Source organism: Meleagris gallopavo, chromosome 1, assembly GCF_905368555.1.
Source record: "Meleagris gallopavo chromosome 1, MGAL_WU_HG_1.1, whole genome shotgun sequence".
NCBI lineage: Eukaryota > Metazoa > Chordata > Aves > Galliformes > Phasianidae > Meleagris > Meleagris gallopavo.
Genome location: NC_139404.1, coordinates 121425716 through 121439973, shown reverse-complemented (window position 1 = coordinate 121439973; position 14258 = coordinate 121425716). Strand labels below are relative to the sequence as shown.

Here is a 14258-nt window from a genome sequence, read left to right as displayed (position 1 = left end):
CTTCTCTTCCTTCTCTTCTCTTTCTTGCTCTCTTGTCTTGTCTTGTCTTTTCCTTTCTTTCCCTTTCTTTTCTTCTACTGGCTCCACCGTTGAAGGCAAAACTCTATTATTCTCCTCCACGTCTCACTAGAAAAAGGAGAGTCTCAAGTTGTGACTAATTTTCACCTCAAACAGACTTTGAGAGGAAAACAAAACTACCTCCTCCCTGGATCTCTCTGGCAGAGGCAAGCTACAACTGTGACCTCAGCAACAGCAAAGGCAGGAGTGTCAGTACCTGTCTGTGGGCTCAAGCAGCCGGGAGAAGTTTTCAATCATGAACTCCTTGTGACAGAGGGTGAGGATGGCCACTGCCTGGCACAGGAAGGGCATGAACGTGCTCTGCTGCGGGGATGACGTGCAGCTGCGCAGGATGTAGAGGATCGGTGGCACCTGAAAGAAGAAGGGAAGAAAGAACGATTTGCTGCATCCTGGACACTGCAGGGCCTAACCATGGCCATTCAGTGCATGAGCACTGCCTGCTCCCTTGACATGCTGCCAAGGCCTAAGCCTAAATTTCAAACCAGCTACCCTGTCCAAGCCCTGACCCTGTGCTCAGGCTGTGCTTCTTTAGGACAAGAGGCAAACGGCACAAGGCATAGTGCAACAGCCAGGAAAAAAAACAAGACAGGTGGAAGAAAGTCTCTTACGTTCCAACAGATGTCCTTCCTGATCATCTGCAGAAAGGTGGTCATCCACTTCCCAGCAGCACGCACGCGCACTCCTTTGGCTGTCCGGATGGTCTCCTTGATGGCCATCATGAAGTCGACGGTGCGTTCGACAGGGAAGTTTCTGCACACGATCTGCAGAGAAATGAGAAGCAGGAGAGATCCCATCACTGCTCTGCGGCAGCTCTTCAAAACAGAAGAGCAGTCTTGAGGGCATTCTTAGTTCAGTGGCTTGCTGGTCATCCAGGCGGCAATCACAACGCTCCTGCTGTCTGTACCCTGCTATTTATATGGAAGGCGGTTGAGCCTTCTCTCATCTTCTGCACCCATGGTGTTTGCTTACATGCAAAGCCTACCTCTCAGCAGCCACAGTCAGTCTCACACACGCACACACACACACAAATGCACATCATGGTGTCAGCTCCTTGGACTGGGTGCCTGAAGAACAGACATAGCTCAGGGCCTCCTGCTACTTGCTGAGAAAAGAGGACTCACGGTAACAGCTCATTTTGGAAATAGTGTGAAAGGCTGGGAGCAGTACAGGGTCGTGCAGAAGCCTACGAACAGAGATCCTACCACCCCTTTTTGGGCCCACTTACTCTTGCCATTTTGGACGTGGTCTGGAGCTGAGAGACGACACTGCAGGCATGCAGCCCCTCACACAGGCTCCTGATGTCTCTTGTCTCAATGACTCTGTTGGCTGCTTTGTCTGGAAAGAGCACAGGGAGAAAAGGGAAGTCATGCTTCTGGAAATGGAACTGCTTTCCACAGGGGAGAGACGGAGGACAGGGTGGGGACAAGAAGAGAGCTGTGCACGGTGCCTCTCCCTCCTGTAAACAGGGCCCAGCCCATGAGGCTCTGGTAGTGCTCCGGAGGAGGGCAGAGGGCTGGTGCACACCTGCTCGACTCACCTTGGATTCGGAGAAGGGAGCTCAGACAAGTGGCAGCCAACTGGCGGGATGCGGGCATGGGGTCGCACGTCAGAGGCGCCAGCAATCCCACCAAGGAGCCAAAGTGCTCGCAGGCATCTGCTCTCTGCAGGGGTGAGAGGCAGGAACAAAGCTGTAGACAGCCCCAGCTCTCCCTTGCTTCTCCCACCTGTGCCTTCCCCGCGCCGTGACACAGCATGCACAGCTGGGCGAAGCTCACCTTCCAGCTCAGGGGCACTGGGGAGGGAGCAGGGGGCATGCGCTGCGGCTCTTTACTCACTTGAAGCTCTTCACAAGCAGGCAGAAGCTGGGAGCAGGTCTGCAGGGCCCTCTTGCGCTCCCACATGTTGTCTGAGAGCAGTGATCTCTGCAGGACCTGGGGTAGAGCATCATTCTCACTGAGGACGTCTTTTCTTTCCCTTCCTGCCACCCCTCTCCCTGTCCCTTCTTTCCCAGCACTTTCCCTCAAGGCCTGCCCTGTTGCTCCATGTGGCCTCCCGCCTCCCTGAGCACCGGCACTGCTGCCCCCGCTCTCTGCAGTCACTCCTGCCTCCTGACCCAGGAGCTTTTCCTCGGCTGTGGCCTGCCAGGGGCTGGCTCCTGCCTTTCCCCCTGCAGGGCCCTTTTCTCTGCCCATTTCTGAGCTCTCAGTGAGCTGGCACGTCAGCAGGAGATTTCTCCCCCTCTGATCGTCCTCTCAGTCCCCAGAACCCTGTCCCCACAATTGACAGGCACCGTGCTTTCTCCCTTGCCCCACACATACTCACATGAACGATGCTCTGAAAGAAGCCGCCGGTGGGCTCTGTCTCGAGCAGGACCGCCATGAGCCGGCCCAGAGCTTTCAGTGACCTTTGCTGAAGCTGGAAGAGAAAAGGGGAGTGAGATGTAGCATCACGGCTGCTGCCAGAGCATAGGCTGTGTGTGCTGAGGTAGGGTTTGACCAAGAGGTGGCTGGGAAAGTTACGGCAGGTTACCTGCAGGTACTGAGCTGCTTGCTGTGACTTCCTGATCTTCAGCATCATCTCTGCTGAAGGGTGTGTCACAATGTTTTTGCAGCACAGGACCAACATCTCACCCATGTCCTTGCTTTCAAAAGAGGGCTTCAGCTTGCTGACAGGAGGAAAAAAAGGAAGAGAAATAAGAAAGGGTCTTTACCAGTACTTTCCAGACTGGTTCAGACAACGAGTTTCTCCTAATCGACAGCTACAAAGCCAATATCCCCAGCTCATGCCGCTGAGCACTGTCTTCAGTTCCAGCAGCGCCCGCCTCCTCCCCGGCAGCAGTGTACCACCTCCCACTCTGAAGGGAAGGAGACCCCAGCACTCCCTTCTCTTCCCTGCAGGGGACAGGAGCACCAGGGCCTTTCTCCCTGCCCGGAATCTCAGCTTTGCTGGGCACAACAGCCCAGCCATCTCTCCTGGAGATGCGGCTCCTCACCCTCTCCCCACTCCAGGCATTCAGGAGCTACCCAAAATGGGGACCACCATCCTGCCTTGCAACCTCAGTCCTTACCTCAACTGCTCCAGGGCCAGAACCACCTTGAGGGGCACCGGGGAGACAGGGATGCCCGAGTAATACTTCTTCAGCAGGTCCTACAAGTCCCAGAGAGACACTGTCAAGGTGGGCAAGAGGCACACGAGAGCTGTTCCGCCCGGCCCAGGGACAGACACAATACCGACCCCATCACTCCCATGTTTCCCATGGAAGCACTGCAGCTCCACAGCTGCTGGACCTAGCCTTCTGCCTAGCCACTGTCTGCCAGCATCCAAAGTCCCCACCAGCTGGAGACGTGTGGCTGATGGAGACCTGTATGCCTCCAGGGAAGCGAGCCTCATGGCATAACCCAGAACTCCACTGCAGACAGCCCTGTCTCTAGGCACTCACCATCAGGATCTCCAGAAGCTTTCCCTTCAAGGAGGGGTTAAAGCAGGCCGAGTCACCCACAGCTTGGAAGGCAGAGCTGAAGTCGGTGATGCTCTGCACCAGCGCGAGGTTGTTCTGCAAGTTCTAAGGCCCAAGAGAGAAGAACATTCTTTGAACTGCGGTAAGGGCCAAGGGTTGCAAGGGGGACACATGGGGGCAATGCTAAGGGAAGGGCTTGGATCTTCATCTGGGCACAAACCGTTCCCTGAGGAACCTTTGGAAAGAGAAGGCCCATCTCAGCATCCTCCCATGTGGAGGGGCTGCAGCTGGGCGCTCAGACACCCTGGCACACTTTGAGCTCTCACCCGGCAGCTGCAGCTGTAGAGCATCAGGATGTTGCCTGCGATGTCTCCCTCCAGGTGGGCGAGCAGCTGTTCCTTGGAGGCACGCAGTGCCAAGCTGCCGTGGGCAAGCATGAGAGCGCTGCGTGTGGCATGAGCTCTCGTGCTGTCCAGCTCCATCTGTGTGGGAAGAAATGCCTTGAGACACTCACTCAATGGCCCCAGTGCCCCGCGATGCACCTGGGCTCCCAAGGCAGGAGCTGCAGTGAAAATAAGGCAGAAGAATGCCAAGATGGAAACCCGTAGCGCTTTACCTTCTTGCGCCTGGAAATCCTTGCATTGCGGCCTTTGCACAGCCTGGACGCAAAGATAGTGAGTGTGGCCAGGACTGTCTGGAAGTTGCTCTCAGCAGCATGGCTGAGAAGAGAGATGATTCCCTGCACAAAAGAACAAGGGGCAGTTGGCACAGGGCCGGGCCGGTCCTCGCCTGAGGAAAATGGCAGCCGTGAGGAGATGGAAAGGCCCGGAGCAGGGCCAGGAGAAGCCCTCTGCCCCAGGGACAGAGCGGGGATGCTCGCAGAAGCTGAAGGAGAGGAGAGCTCACCTGGGCCTCACATGGCTCCTCCGCATTTGCTTCCTCCAGGTGCTGCAGCAGCTTCTCCTGGACATGAAGGACTCCCTTACAGGCTCCCAGCACTGTCCCCAGAGCCTTGTACAGGAAAGACTGCATGGGAAGGAAAGGAAGAAGCTGAGATGTGGCAGCAGCCTGACCTGCTGGTGAAGGGCCAGGTGGGAAGGACTGAGACAGGGAGTCTCTGAGAGCAGCTGCAGGGCTGAGCTTTAGCCAGCCCCAGGCAGATTGCAGGGAAAGGTCCTCTGGGGGGCATGGGTCAGGGAAGCAGCATCAGCATCCCGCATGGGCAGAGCACCAGCCGCAGCCCCAGCCCCAGTTGGACACCTGCAGCTGCACCGCTGGGTAGAGCTGGGAGAAACTCACCTTTTCTCCAGAGCTGCAGGCAGAGCTGCTCAGCCACCGGCTCAGCTCGCAGCTCAGGGCCTCAATCCAGGCCTCATCCTGTGTGGTGTCCACTGATGCCCTCAGGAACTATTGGAGAACAGGAGAAGATAATGTTCTCTTGCCCTTTGCCTCTTCCCTCACTCCCAAGTTGCTGCAGCCTTCTGGGGAGAGGTGCCTGGAAGAACAGTCCCTCTCCCAGCTCCCCCAGCATTCCCTCCATTAAAGCCTCCTGCCGCTCTTCTCCTAAGACCCCCCTTGGCCTTGGCACAGAACAGAAGAGGCAGCACCACAAAGGCGTGCGGCCGCTCCGCAGCAGCGTTTGAGAGGCTGTTCCTGTCCCACAGTGGCTCATATGGGAGCGGGGCTACTTGGGGCAGGCAAGCACTTCTCTGCACCGCGCCTCCCAGCAATGCTGTACCTTTAGCAGACGGCGCTCAAACTCTGCAGAGTCCAGAAAGCTCTCCTCTTTCCCTGCACAGCAATAGGAAGCAAAAGACCCTTACTTGGGATCAAGCCACAGAAGAAGAGCTGTTACAAACCTGGGTTGGCCTGGGCACTTGACACTGCCAAGCTGGGACCCGCACCCCCTCCACAATGACCTGTCCCTCCCCACAAACACTGTTCCTGCAGGAACACGGAACTAACTGCTCCAAAACCGCTGTCTGAGGGGACGTGAAGGGCCCATCCATGTCCTGGAATGGGCAGATCCCCGGGGAGGATAGGTCCCCAGGCCTCAGCGCTGTCTCCCTGGAATGGGAACAGCAGCAGAGCAAGCACTGGGCTGCAAGCAGGAAATGCTTCCCCTCTGCCACTCTGCAGAGCTGCCTTTTCACTCCCCCCCTTCCCTGCCTCCGCCTCTTCCTCCCCACCAGCACCTTACCTTCAAGGCACTGCAGCAGCAGGGGGATCTCAGCAGCCCACATGGCCCCCACAGCTCTGTGGAACCTGCTGTGCAGGTTTTGCATCAGTTGTAAGGCAGCAGCTTGGAGTTCGCTGCCTGCAACAGGGCTCCCTGCCACCACCTGAGTGAGAGCAAGGAGAAACAGGGTCACTTCTGCAGCAAGAGCAGCGGCTTCTCCCCAGGATGGAAGCATCTTGGCTCTGCCCTGGTGTGCAAGGAGTAGCCAACAGCTTTGCCCATGGCCGTGCTGCTTCCTCCTGGGGACTCGTGGCATCAGCCTCTGGAGCATCTACTCACCAACAGGCGCGCCAGCAGTGTCTGGGGAGTCAGTCGTGGGCCTGTGAGGAGAAAAAAGTGCTGAGTAAGACTCCAAGACACTCCATGCCCGGCCACGTGCACCTGCGCTGTCCCTTCTGGGTGATAACACCGGTCAGCAAAGCTCACTGGTGGAGTTTCTGCTCCTACCTTGAAACATGGAGCTGACAAAATGGGGATCCAGGTCTTCTATCCGCCGTCCAGTCAGATTCTCTCTCTCGGCTAGGGCTCGGACACAGCGGGAGACCGGGATCAGCATGCCAGTGTACTGGGCTGGCACCACGAACAACAGCAGCCGCGGCCACAGGAGCTGTAGGGAACGAGGCAGTTGAGCGTGTCAGCATTCCTGCCTCCGCTCAGAGATGAAAAGGACTGTGAATTTCCCTGAGTGCAGGGCAGAATGTGACTTACTTTGGACATCCCTCTCATAGAGACGTCCAGTGACCCCAGGATGTCCATGCACAGTGCCTGGAGAGCTCCTTCTTCCTGGGCTTCCTGGACGGAAAGGTTTCCAGCTGCCTGCACAACAGTGGTGTTGAAACGCTGGTTACGCTCAGTTCTCAGGAGCCTCTCAGGAGGCTCAGGTGTGGCCCCAGCGGTGCTTCTGTGCCACCCTCTGAGCAGCACAGGTCTTCCAAAGGAAGATGCTGCCCACTGTCCTTACCCTTCTTTCCGTGGTGTGGCTGAACTCACTGAAGATGTGCCCCACCACATCCCAAGCTGAGCAGCTCCGGGCATTAGCATTCAGCAGATCATTAATGAAATGCAGAACGGCCCTCCTCACCTGCCAAAGAACAATTGTGAGTGTGATTTTCCTGGTCGGAAGGCAAAGGGAAGCAACCTGCTTGTTGGGGCAGCCCTTTGGGCATGAACGGATACAAGGGCAGAGGAGAAGCTTTGGCTTCTGAGGGGAGGGCCAGGCCTTAGCACCAGGCTGTGCACTTTCCATGCACAGCACAGGGACCTGCCCGCTCTACCCTGCGTGCTCTCCCCACAGGAACCATCACAACCATGTCGTCAATGCCCCAGCACCCCCCTGATCACCCCAGCCCTGCCTGTGTTTGCAGCAGCATCACCACCCTGACAACACTTTCCTTTCCCAAACCAGCTCACCCGAATCCTGGGGTCGCTGCACAGACGCTGCACAGCCTCCACAACCTGGGGCAGCTTCTCTGTCATCATGGGATCTGCAAGAGATGCACAGAAGCATGAGTGGAAGCACAACCCAGATGGCAAAAGGGATCCCTGAAGTCCCAACCTGTGGTACTGACCATCAGAGCAAACCAGAGCACCAAGCAGACCCAGGGCTGCCACGCATCCAGCCTCCCAGTCATCGCCCAGCTGTGACTGCAGAAACAGGATCATTTCATCTGGGCAGATTCGGGCTGCAGGGAGGAAATCCCACACTGTATTAGCAGGCAACTCAAGCCCATTCCTCAGATTTATGAGAGAGGTTTTGGCCAGGGCACCGCCAAGCATTGCCAAAGCTTCTCTCCTTACCCTGCAGCATGATACAGTGGGTCAGCTCTGCACAATCAGCCTTGCTGTGCTGCTTGCTGTCGTCATAGAGCTGTGGGAAGAAGGTCCATTTGAGAAAATCACATCAGCACTGAGGACAAAAAAGACACTGTGCTGCCCGCTGACGTCTGCCTTGGCACTCTTGGGAAGAGAACAGGCAGATAAAACCCAGTCCTCTCCACACCATCCCCGGGGGCACACGCACGGCTCTGGAGTAGCCTTGGGCATGCAGAAGCTAAGACTGAGCTGCCTTACTCAGGGGCTCGGAGCTTTGTAGTCCTCCTGAGACTTAGCCAAGAAGGAAACTGCTGTGGTTGCAAGGATAGGCTCCCCTTACCTGGTAGAACACGGCACTGGTGATGTCCTGAAACTTGTCCTTTGGGATGACAGAGTCAATGCCCTCTAAGGCCTCCAGGAAGAGAGTGAGGCTCTGCAAGAGACCAGGAGAGGAAGAAAGGGATGAAGCCACATCTAGCCACTTGGGAGTGGAGAAACTGTTTCCCAATGGTTTGTCCACTGGGAGAAGCTCCCACATAGGTATGCTTGTTTGTCCCCCACCTCCCAGCTGCACCAAGAGAGTCTCTCTGCTCTCAACCATGCTCTGTTTGGGCATCGTTTGCAGGCATTTCCCACCCAGCAGCCCTCTTCTCCCCCATCAGATGCAACTGGATGTGGTCCCCCCGTTCTTAACACAGAGCTCCTCAGGCACTCAGCGCCCCATGGTGTGGTGATGAAACCTCCCATCCCCAGGAGATGAGCCCCAGTGACTCTTGGCTCCCTCCTGGCTCCTTTCCAGATTGTTCCTTCTTTGAGTGAAGAGCTCAGGAAGCCTCAGACCTCTCTTGAATACCTGTTCCTTCTTTCTCCAAGGTCTCCCCACCTCCTCCCTGCATCCCCCTGATCCCTCGTGGCACTTGCATGGGCCCCACGTCCACTCTGAGCCCTGCACAATGTCTCACCTTGGCCACCCTGCACGTGTCTTGGATCTCCTGACACGGGTGAATGAGCCAGAGGAGCTCCTCCCAGACGTGCTCTCGGTGCAGCTCCTCTTGCAGGAGAACATCCAACATGGCAGACACAGCCCCAAGGACGGCCTCTCTGTCCTGGAGGGGGATGGCAGAGGCCCAGCATCAAAGACTGAAGGTCTGTCCTTCCTACAGAGAGGGCTTTCTCTTTCCCTTCCCTTTCCCTGTACCCCCACGCCCAGAAGGAGATGGGCTTGCTCTGGAGAGCAGGCAGGTTTTCCCCACACCCTCATCCCCAGCTCTTCCTGCCACAGTGCTGTGACATGCAGCTGCTCCCTGGCACAGAGCCAGTTTGGGACCCTTTGCAGAGCCAGCCCACTCCCTCTCGTCACCCCTCGGCTCTCAGCCTGCTGGGCACAGACAGAGCTGCCGACATGGGTGCCCCTGCTGCCATCCTGGGCTGGGAGTGCAGCAATGCTCACCTTCTCCTCCTGGCAGTCCTGCCAGTTCCTCAGCACAGAGAAGAGCAGCTCGTGAAGGTTCTCATAGATCTGCCCTTTCTCCATGGCAGGCCAGGGGCATTGCATTCCAGAGGACAAGTTCATCTTGACTTCATCCAACCACTGTTTCACAACTGAAAAACAAAACAAAATAAAAATTAAAAAAAGAATAATTAATTAAAAAAAAAAAAAAAAAGAAAAGAAAAAAACACTCAAAAGAAAATGAGAGAAAAGGGAGCCTATGAGAGTCTGCAGCAGGGCAAGGTGCAAGGGCTGTCCTGAGGCCCCCCTGCTCTGGGGCCGGCACTCACCAGCACAAGCAATGCGCAGGATCTGGCCGCTCCTCACCTGGCCCACCACACTGCGCAGGCCAGCCAGTGTCAGCCACACAAAGGGGATGCATTGTGGAGCTGCAGAGAGGAAGGAAAGGGCCACAGTCAGAGTCCCAGCAGTGAGGGAGGGGGGCTGCAGCCCTGCATCCCCCAGCTCAACACAGATCATGCATCGAGGGGAGAGACCCCTTTCCCAGTTGTTACAGATGTAGGGCACTCTACCATAAGTGCTAAAGAGTTTGCTCAGGGTGATGAGCACAAACTCCTTGAACATGTCCCCCGTGGCCTTCAGGTGGCTCTGGAGCTCGGCCATCACCAAGGTGAAGTGTGTCCGGGCCAGAGCCACCAGGACATTGCTGGCAGCTGTCCTCACATTGCTGGTCACGCCCTGAAAAAGAGTCTCTGGTGACACGCGGCACAGGAGATTGCCTGAGGCCCTTGGAAGGGCTAAGCCACCACCATCCACCAGCAGAACACTAGCGTGGGCAGGCGGCTCCTTTTGCCTTTGGCAGTGACCCCTCACCTGGGCTGCCGTCAGGTCCTGGGACACCTCTGCCAGCAGCCGGTTCACCACTCCGCATGGCAGGCGGCTGTCATCTTCCCACAGGGCACTCTCCAGCTCAGAGTATGCCTGCGCTCGGTCACCCTGGGGACAAGGATCAGTCACGCTCGCTTTGCCCGCTGCCACCCATCGCTGTGTGGATGTGCTGCCGGGGCCTGGCACCCACGGAAGCATGGCACTGGGCCAGGAGAACAAGGATTGATGGTTGGATGTCCCCAACTCACCTCCCGATCTTGCAGGCACTGCAGCAGCAAAATCACGGCGCAGGTAGGGACAGGGCTTGACACCCTGCTTCTCTCCCTGCGACGCGTACGCCTGGGCATGCAGCCCACACAAGCAAAGAGACCTGGAAGGAAAGAGCAGAGCAGCTGCTGCTGGTGTTGCTTGGAGCCAGGGCCAAGCATCCGGCCAGCTCTGGGAGGAACGCTCCTCCAGCCCCACAGCACGGGCCTGCATGTGGTTGGCGGGGACAGGGGAGGGAGCTTTCCCCTTGCTGCGGTACTGGGGAAACCATGGTGGGCAGCTGCACTCAGCAGAGCAAGGACAGTGCTGCTGGCACATCCTAAACAGACACTGGAGGCACACATGTGCTCAGGCAGCGTCACGGTGTCCAGAGAGGTGGAGGGACCTCACCTCGAAGGGCTCTCAGACGCTCCATCACAGCAGGATATCTCCAGACAGACACAACGCTCTCTCTGGGTTCACTTCCTGCGGGTCCCACAAGCGGACTGAGCCACCGCTCCCACCGCTGCCACAAGGGTGTATGAGGTACCACTGTGACATCACACCACAGTGTCACCTCACAGAGAATGACGCGCCCCGGGCTGGGGACCAGGCAGCATGCAGGGCAACCTTGCAGGTCACAAAACACAGCACGTTTTTGTGACGCAATCGGCTCTGGGGTTCTAGTTCCATGCCGAAGCAGGGAATCACCTCAACGGGTGAGGGAGATCTCCTGCCAGGGAGCAGCTGCTGGGCACCGTTGCCCGGCATTGTCTTAGTGACTTGGGACTCCATGCCGGGAGGCACTGAGGCCCCCATCTGCTGCCCAGACAACCTCTCCAGAGAGCTTTGCTGTCTTACATGGGCATGTGTCAGAGACATTAGGGAGACTCCTCCGCATCTGATCAAACAAGACCACCATTGAAGAATCATAGAATCACAAAATCCTAGAATCACAAGGTTGCAAGACTCCTACAAGATCATCTAGTCCAACCATTATCTCATTACTACTCCTACCACAATGTACCATATTTCATGGCTCCTCATCCAGACGCCTCTTGAATACTGCCAGGGACAGCAACTCCACCATCTTCCTGGGCAGGCCATTCCAGTGCATGACCACTCTCTGAGAGAAAAAGTTTTTCTTATGTCTAATTTAAATCTCTGGCACAACTTGTGGCCATTTCCTCGGGTCCTGCTTGTTGCCTGGGAGAAGAGGTCAAACCCCTCCTCATCAAAACCTCCCTTCAAGAAGTTGTAGATTGCATTGTGGTCTCCCCTGACCTTCCTCTTCTCCAGACTGAACAATCCCAGCTCCCTCAGCTGCTCCTCATAAGATTTGTGCTCCAGACCCTTCACCAGTTTTGTTGCCCTTCTCTGGACACACTCCAGGGCCTCAATGTCTTTCTTGTAGTGAGAGGCCCAAAACTGAACAACACTAGAATACACGATACTTGAAGATGCAGCCTCACCAGTGCTGAGTACAAGGGGATGATCACCTCCCTGCTCCTGCTGGGCACACTATTTCTAATGCAGGCCAGGATGCCATTGGCCCTCTTGGCCATCTGGGCACACTGTCGGTTCATGTTCAGCCGAGCATCAACCAACACCCCCAGGTCCCTTTCTTCTTCACAGTCATCCAGCCACTCGTCCCCAAGCCTATAGCGCTGCATTGGGTTAATGTAGCCAAAGTGCAGGACCCAGAACTTGGCCTTGTTGAACCTCATTCCATTCACCTCAGCCCAGCAATCCAGCTTATCTAGATCCCTCTGAAAAGCCTCCCTACCCTCAGGCAGATCGACACTACCTTCCAGTTTGGTGTCATCTGCAAACTTACTGAGGGTACGCTCAATCCCCTCATCTAGGTCATCAGTAAAGATATTAAACAAGATGGGCCCCAGTACCGACCCCTGGGGGATACCACTTGTAGCGGTTTGCCAGCTGGACTTAACTCCATTAACTATTACCCGTGGGGCACAGCCCTCTAGCCAGGTCCTTACCCAAAGAAGGGTATACCTGTCTATGCCATGGGCAGCCAGTTTCCTCAGGAGAATACCGTGAGAGACCATGTCAAAGGCTTTACTGAAGTCTAGGTAGACTACGTTGACAGCCTTTCCCTTGTCTACTAGTCTGGTCACCCAGTCATAGAAGGAGATAAGATTGGTCAAAACAACCCGCCTTTCATGAACCCGTGTTGGCTGGGCCTGATCCTCTGGATGCCACCATGCATGTGCCATGTGATCTCACCCAAGATGATTTGCTCCATAACTTTCCTTCGTACCAAGGTCAGGCTGAGAGGCCTGTAGTTCCCCAGGTTCTCCTTATGGCTCTTCTTGTAGATGGGAGTCATATCGGTAAGCCTCCAATCCTCTGGGACCTCTCCAGATAACCAGGAGCACTGGTAGATGGCAAAGAGTGGCTCTGCAATCAACCCTGCCAGCTCCCTCAGCACCCTAGGATGGAGCCCATCCAGTCCCATGGACTTGTGACAGTCCGGATGGAAGAGGAGCTCTCTAACTTTCCCCACCTTAATCACAGGGATGTATTCTGAGAACCAGCCCAGACTTCCAGATCAGGGTGTAAAGTGCCCTGAGGATAACTGATCTGACTATTAAAGGCAGATGTAAGAAGGCATTGAGGACTTCTGCCTTCTCCTTATCCTCGTCAGTCACATTCCTTGCTGCATCAATTAAAGGATGGAAGTTCTCCTTGGTTCTTCTCTTACCATTGATATATCTGTGAAAGGATTTCTTATTCTCTTTTCCTGCAGTGGCCAATCTGAGTTCAATTAGGCTTTTGCCTTCCTAACTTCCACCCTGCATACCAAGCAACATCTCTGTAATCTCCCCAAGTAACTGTCCCTTCTTCCAGAGGACATAGGCTCTCTTCCGAAGTCTCAACAGTAGTTCCCAGTTCATCCACCATCTGCTTGTTGTCATTCAAGTAGGGTCATGGGAGGCTGCCATGAGGAAATGGCAGAACATCAGGAAGAGACTTTGCAAGACACGAAAGGGATTGGTAGAGACCTCATTGTGGGCTTCCAGTACTTGAAGGGAGCATATAAACAGGAGGGGGAATGACTGTTTGCATAGCCTGATAGTGATAGGATAAGGAGGAATGGCTTTAATCTGAGTCAGGGAACATTTAGGTTAGATATGAGGAGGAAGTTTTTCATTCACAGGGTGGTAATACATTGGAACATGTCGCCCAGAGAGGTTGTGGATGCCCCATCCCTGTAGGCATTTAAGGCCAGGCTGGATGTGGTTCTAGGCAGCCTGGTCTGGTGGTTGGCGACCCTGCCCACAACAGGGAAGCAGGACCTAGATGATCATTATGGTCCTTTTCAACCCAGGCCATTCTATGATTCTATGATCAAATATGGAAATAGATTCTGAAGTTATGTTGTGGGAAGTCAATACTTATTCTTCCCATAGTTGTGCCCCTTTGTTTACGTATACTGCCTCTACAATTAAGCAACACTTAGCAAGAAATGTCCATTATATATATACATAACAATATATAATTATATATATACATAATATGTATATGTATATACCCGTGGCTGGATGGCTTAGACCTTGGAGAATGGCACTCAAACTATTAACTCCTAGCTCCTTACATCAAACTATTTATTACTCAGCTGGTGGTTAAAACATTCATTTTGGAACATATATTCACATTTGTTCTTTTGGAAGTGATTTTATTTATTTATTTATTTGTTTGTTTGTTTTGATGGAGAAAGTTCCTTACTAGAAGAAAATAAAAAGATTAAAAAAAAAAAAATTCTGTTCAGAAAATTTCTTTTCAGAAATTCCATTTTATTGAAAATCCACTAAACAGTTGAAAAATTACTTTGATAGGACCTTTTGACCAGCTCTAAAACTGACCTTAGGGATGAACTATGCAGTGCTGGGGATTATATGATCAAGAGTGATCCCACCAATGAAGTATTAAGAAGCACTATGTTCAGAACTCTGCTCCTTTTTGCATAAGTCGTGAAAAATGACGTAGTTTTTATGTCACTTACCTTGTGCAATCCATTTATTGTTATATAGAGAAGCAACATTTCTTCATCTGGCAGCTAACAC

At 54.4% G+C, this 14258-nt stretch overlaps 1 protein-coding gene across 1 annotated transcript; it reads right to left on the bottom strand.

Moving 5' to 3' along the window:
• Positions 1–267: 267 nt before the first annotated feature.
• LOC146545601 (maestro heat-like repeat-containing protein family member 2B) lies at positions 268–10606 on the bottom strand. Its single transcript, XM_085224691.1, has 30 exons — positions 10582–10606; positions 10173–10294; positions 9910–10032; positions 9609–9774; positions 9366–9464; positions 9037–9188; positions 8549–8692; positions 7927–8019; positions 7572–7641; positions 7343–7456; positions 7185–7258; positions 6736–6855; positions 6483–6590; positions 6222–6381; positions 6054–6094; positions 5736–5877; positions 5274–5326; positions 4835–4942; positions 4442–4561; positions 4152–4274; positions 3862–4017; positions 3518–3640; positions 3146–3225; positions 2608–2743; positions 2401–2493; positions 1914–2000; positions 1616–1739; positions 1304–1413; positions 687–839; positions 268–429 (listed from the first exon to the last, which is right to left on the bottom strand). Exons 1-30 carry the CDS (start codon positions 10604–10606, stop codon positions 268–270), a joined length of 3381 nt encoding a protein of 1126 aa, XP_085080817.1.
• Positions 10607–14258: the final 3652 nt, after the last annotated feature.

Coding starts and splice junctions, on each gene's coding strand:
- LOC146545601 (XM_085224691.1), bottom strand. CDS start 10,606: ATGGAGCGTCTGAGAGCCCTTCGAG. Junction 9,775..9,909: donor AGGACCTGACGGCAGCCCAG/GTGAGGGGTCAC, acceptor ACTCTTTTTCAG/GGCGTGACCAGCAATGTGAG. Junction 9,465..9,608: donor CAAACTCTTTAGCACTTATG/GTAGAGTGCCCT, acceptor TCCTCTCTGCAG/CTCCACAATGCATCCCCTTT.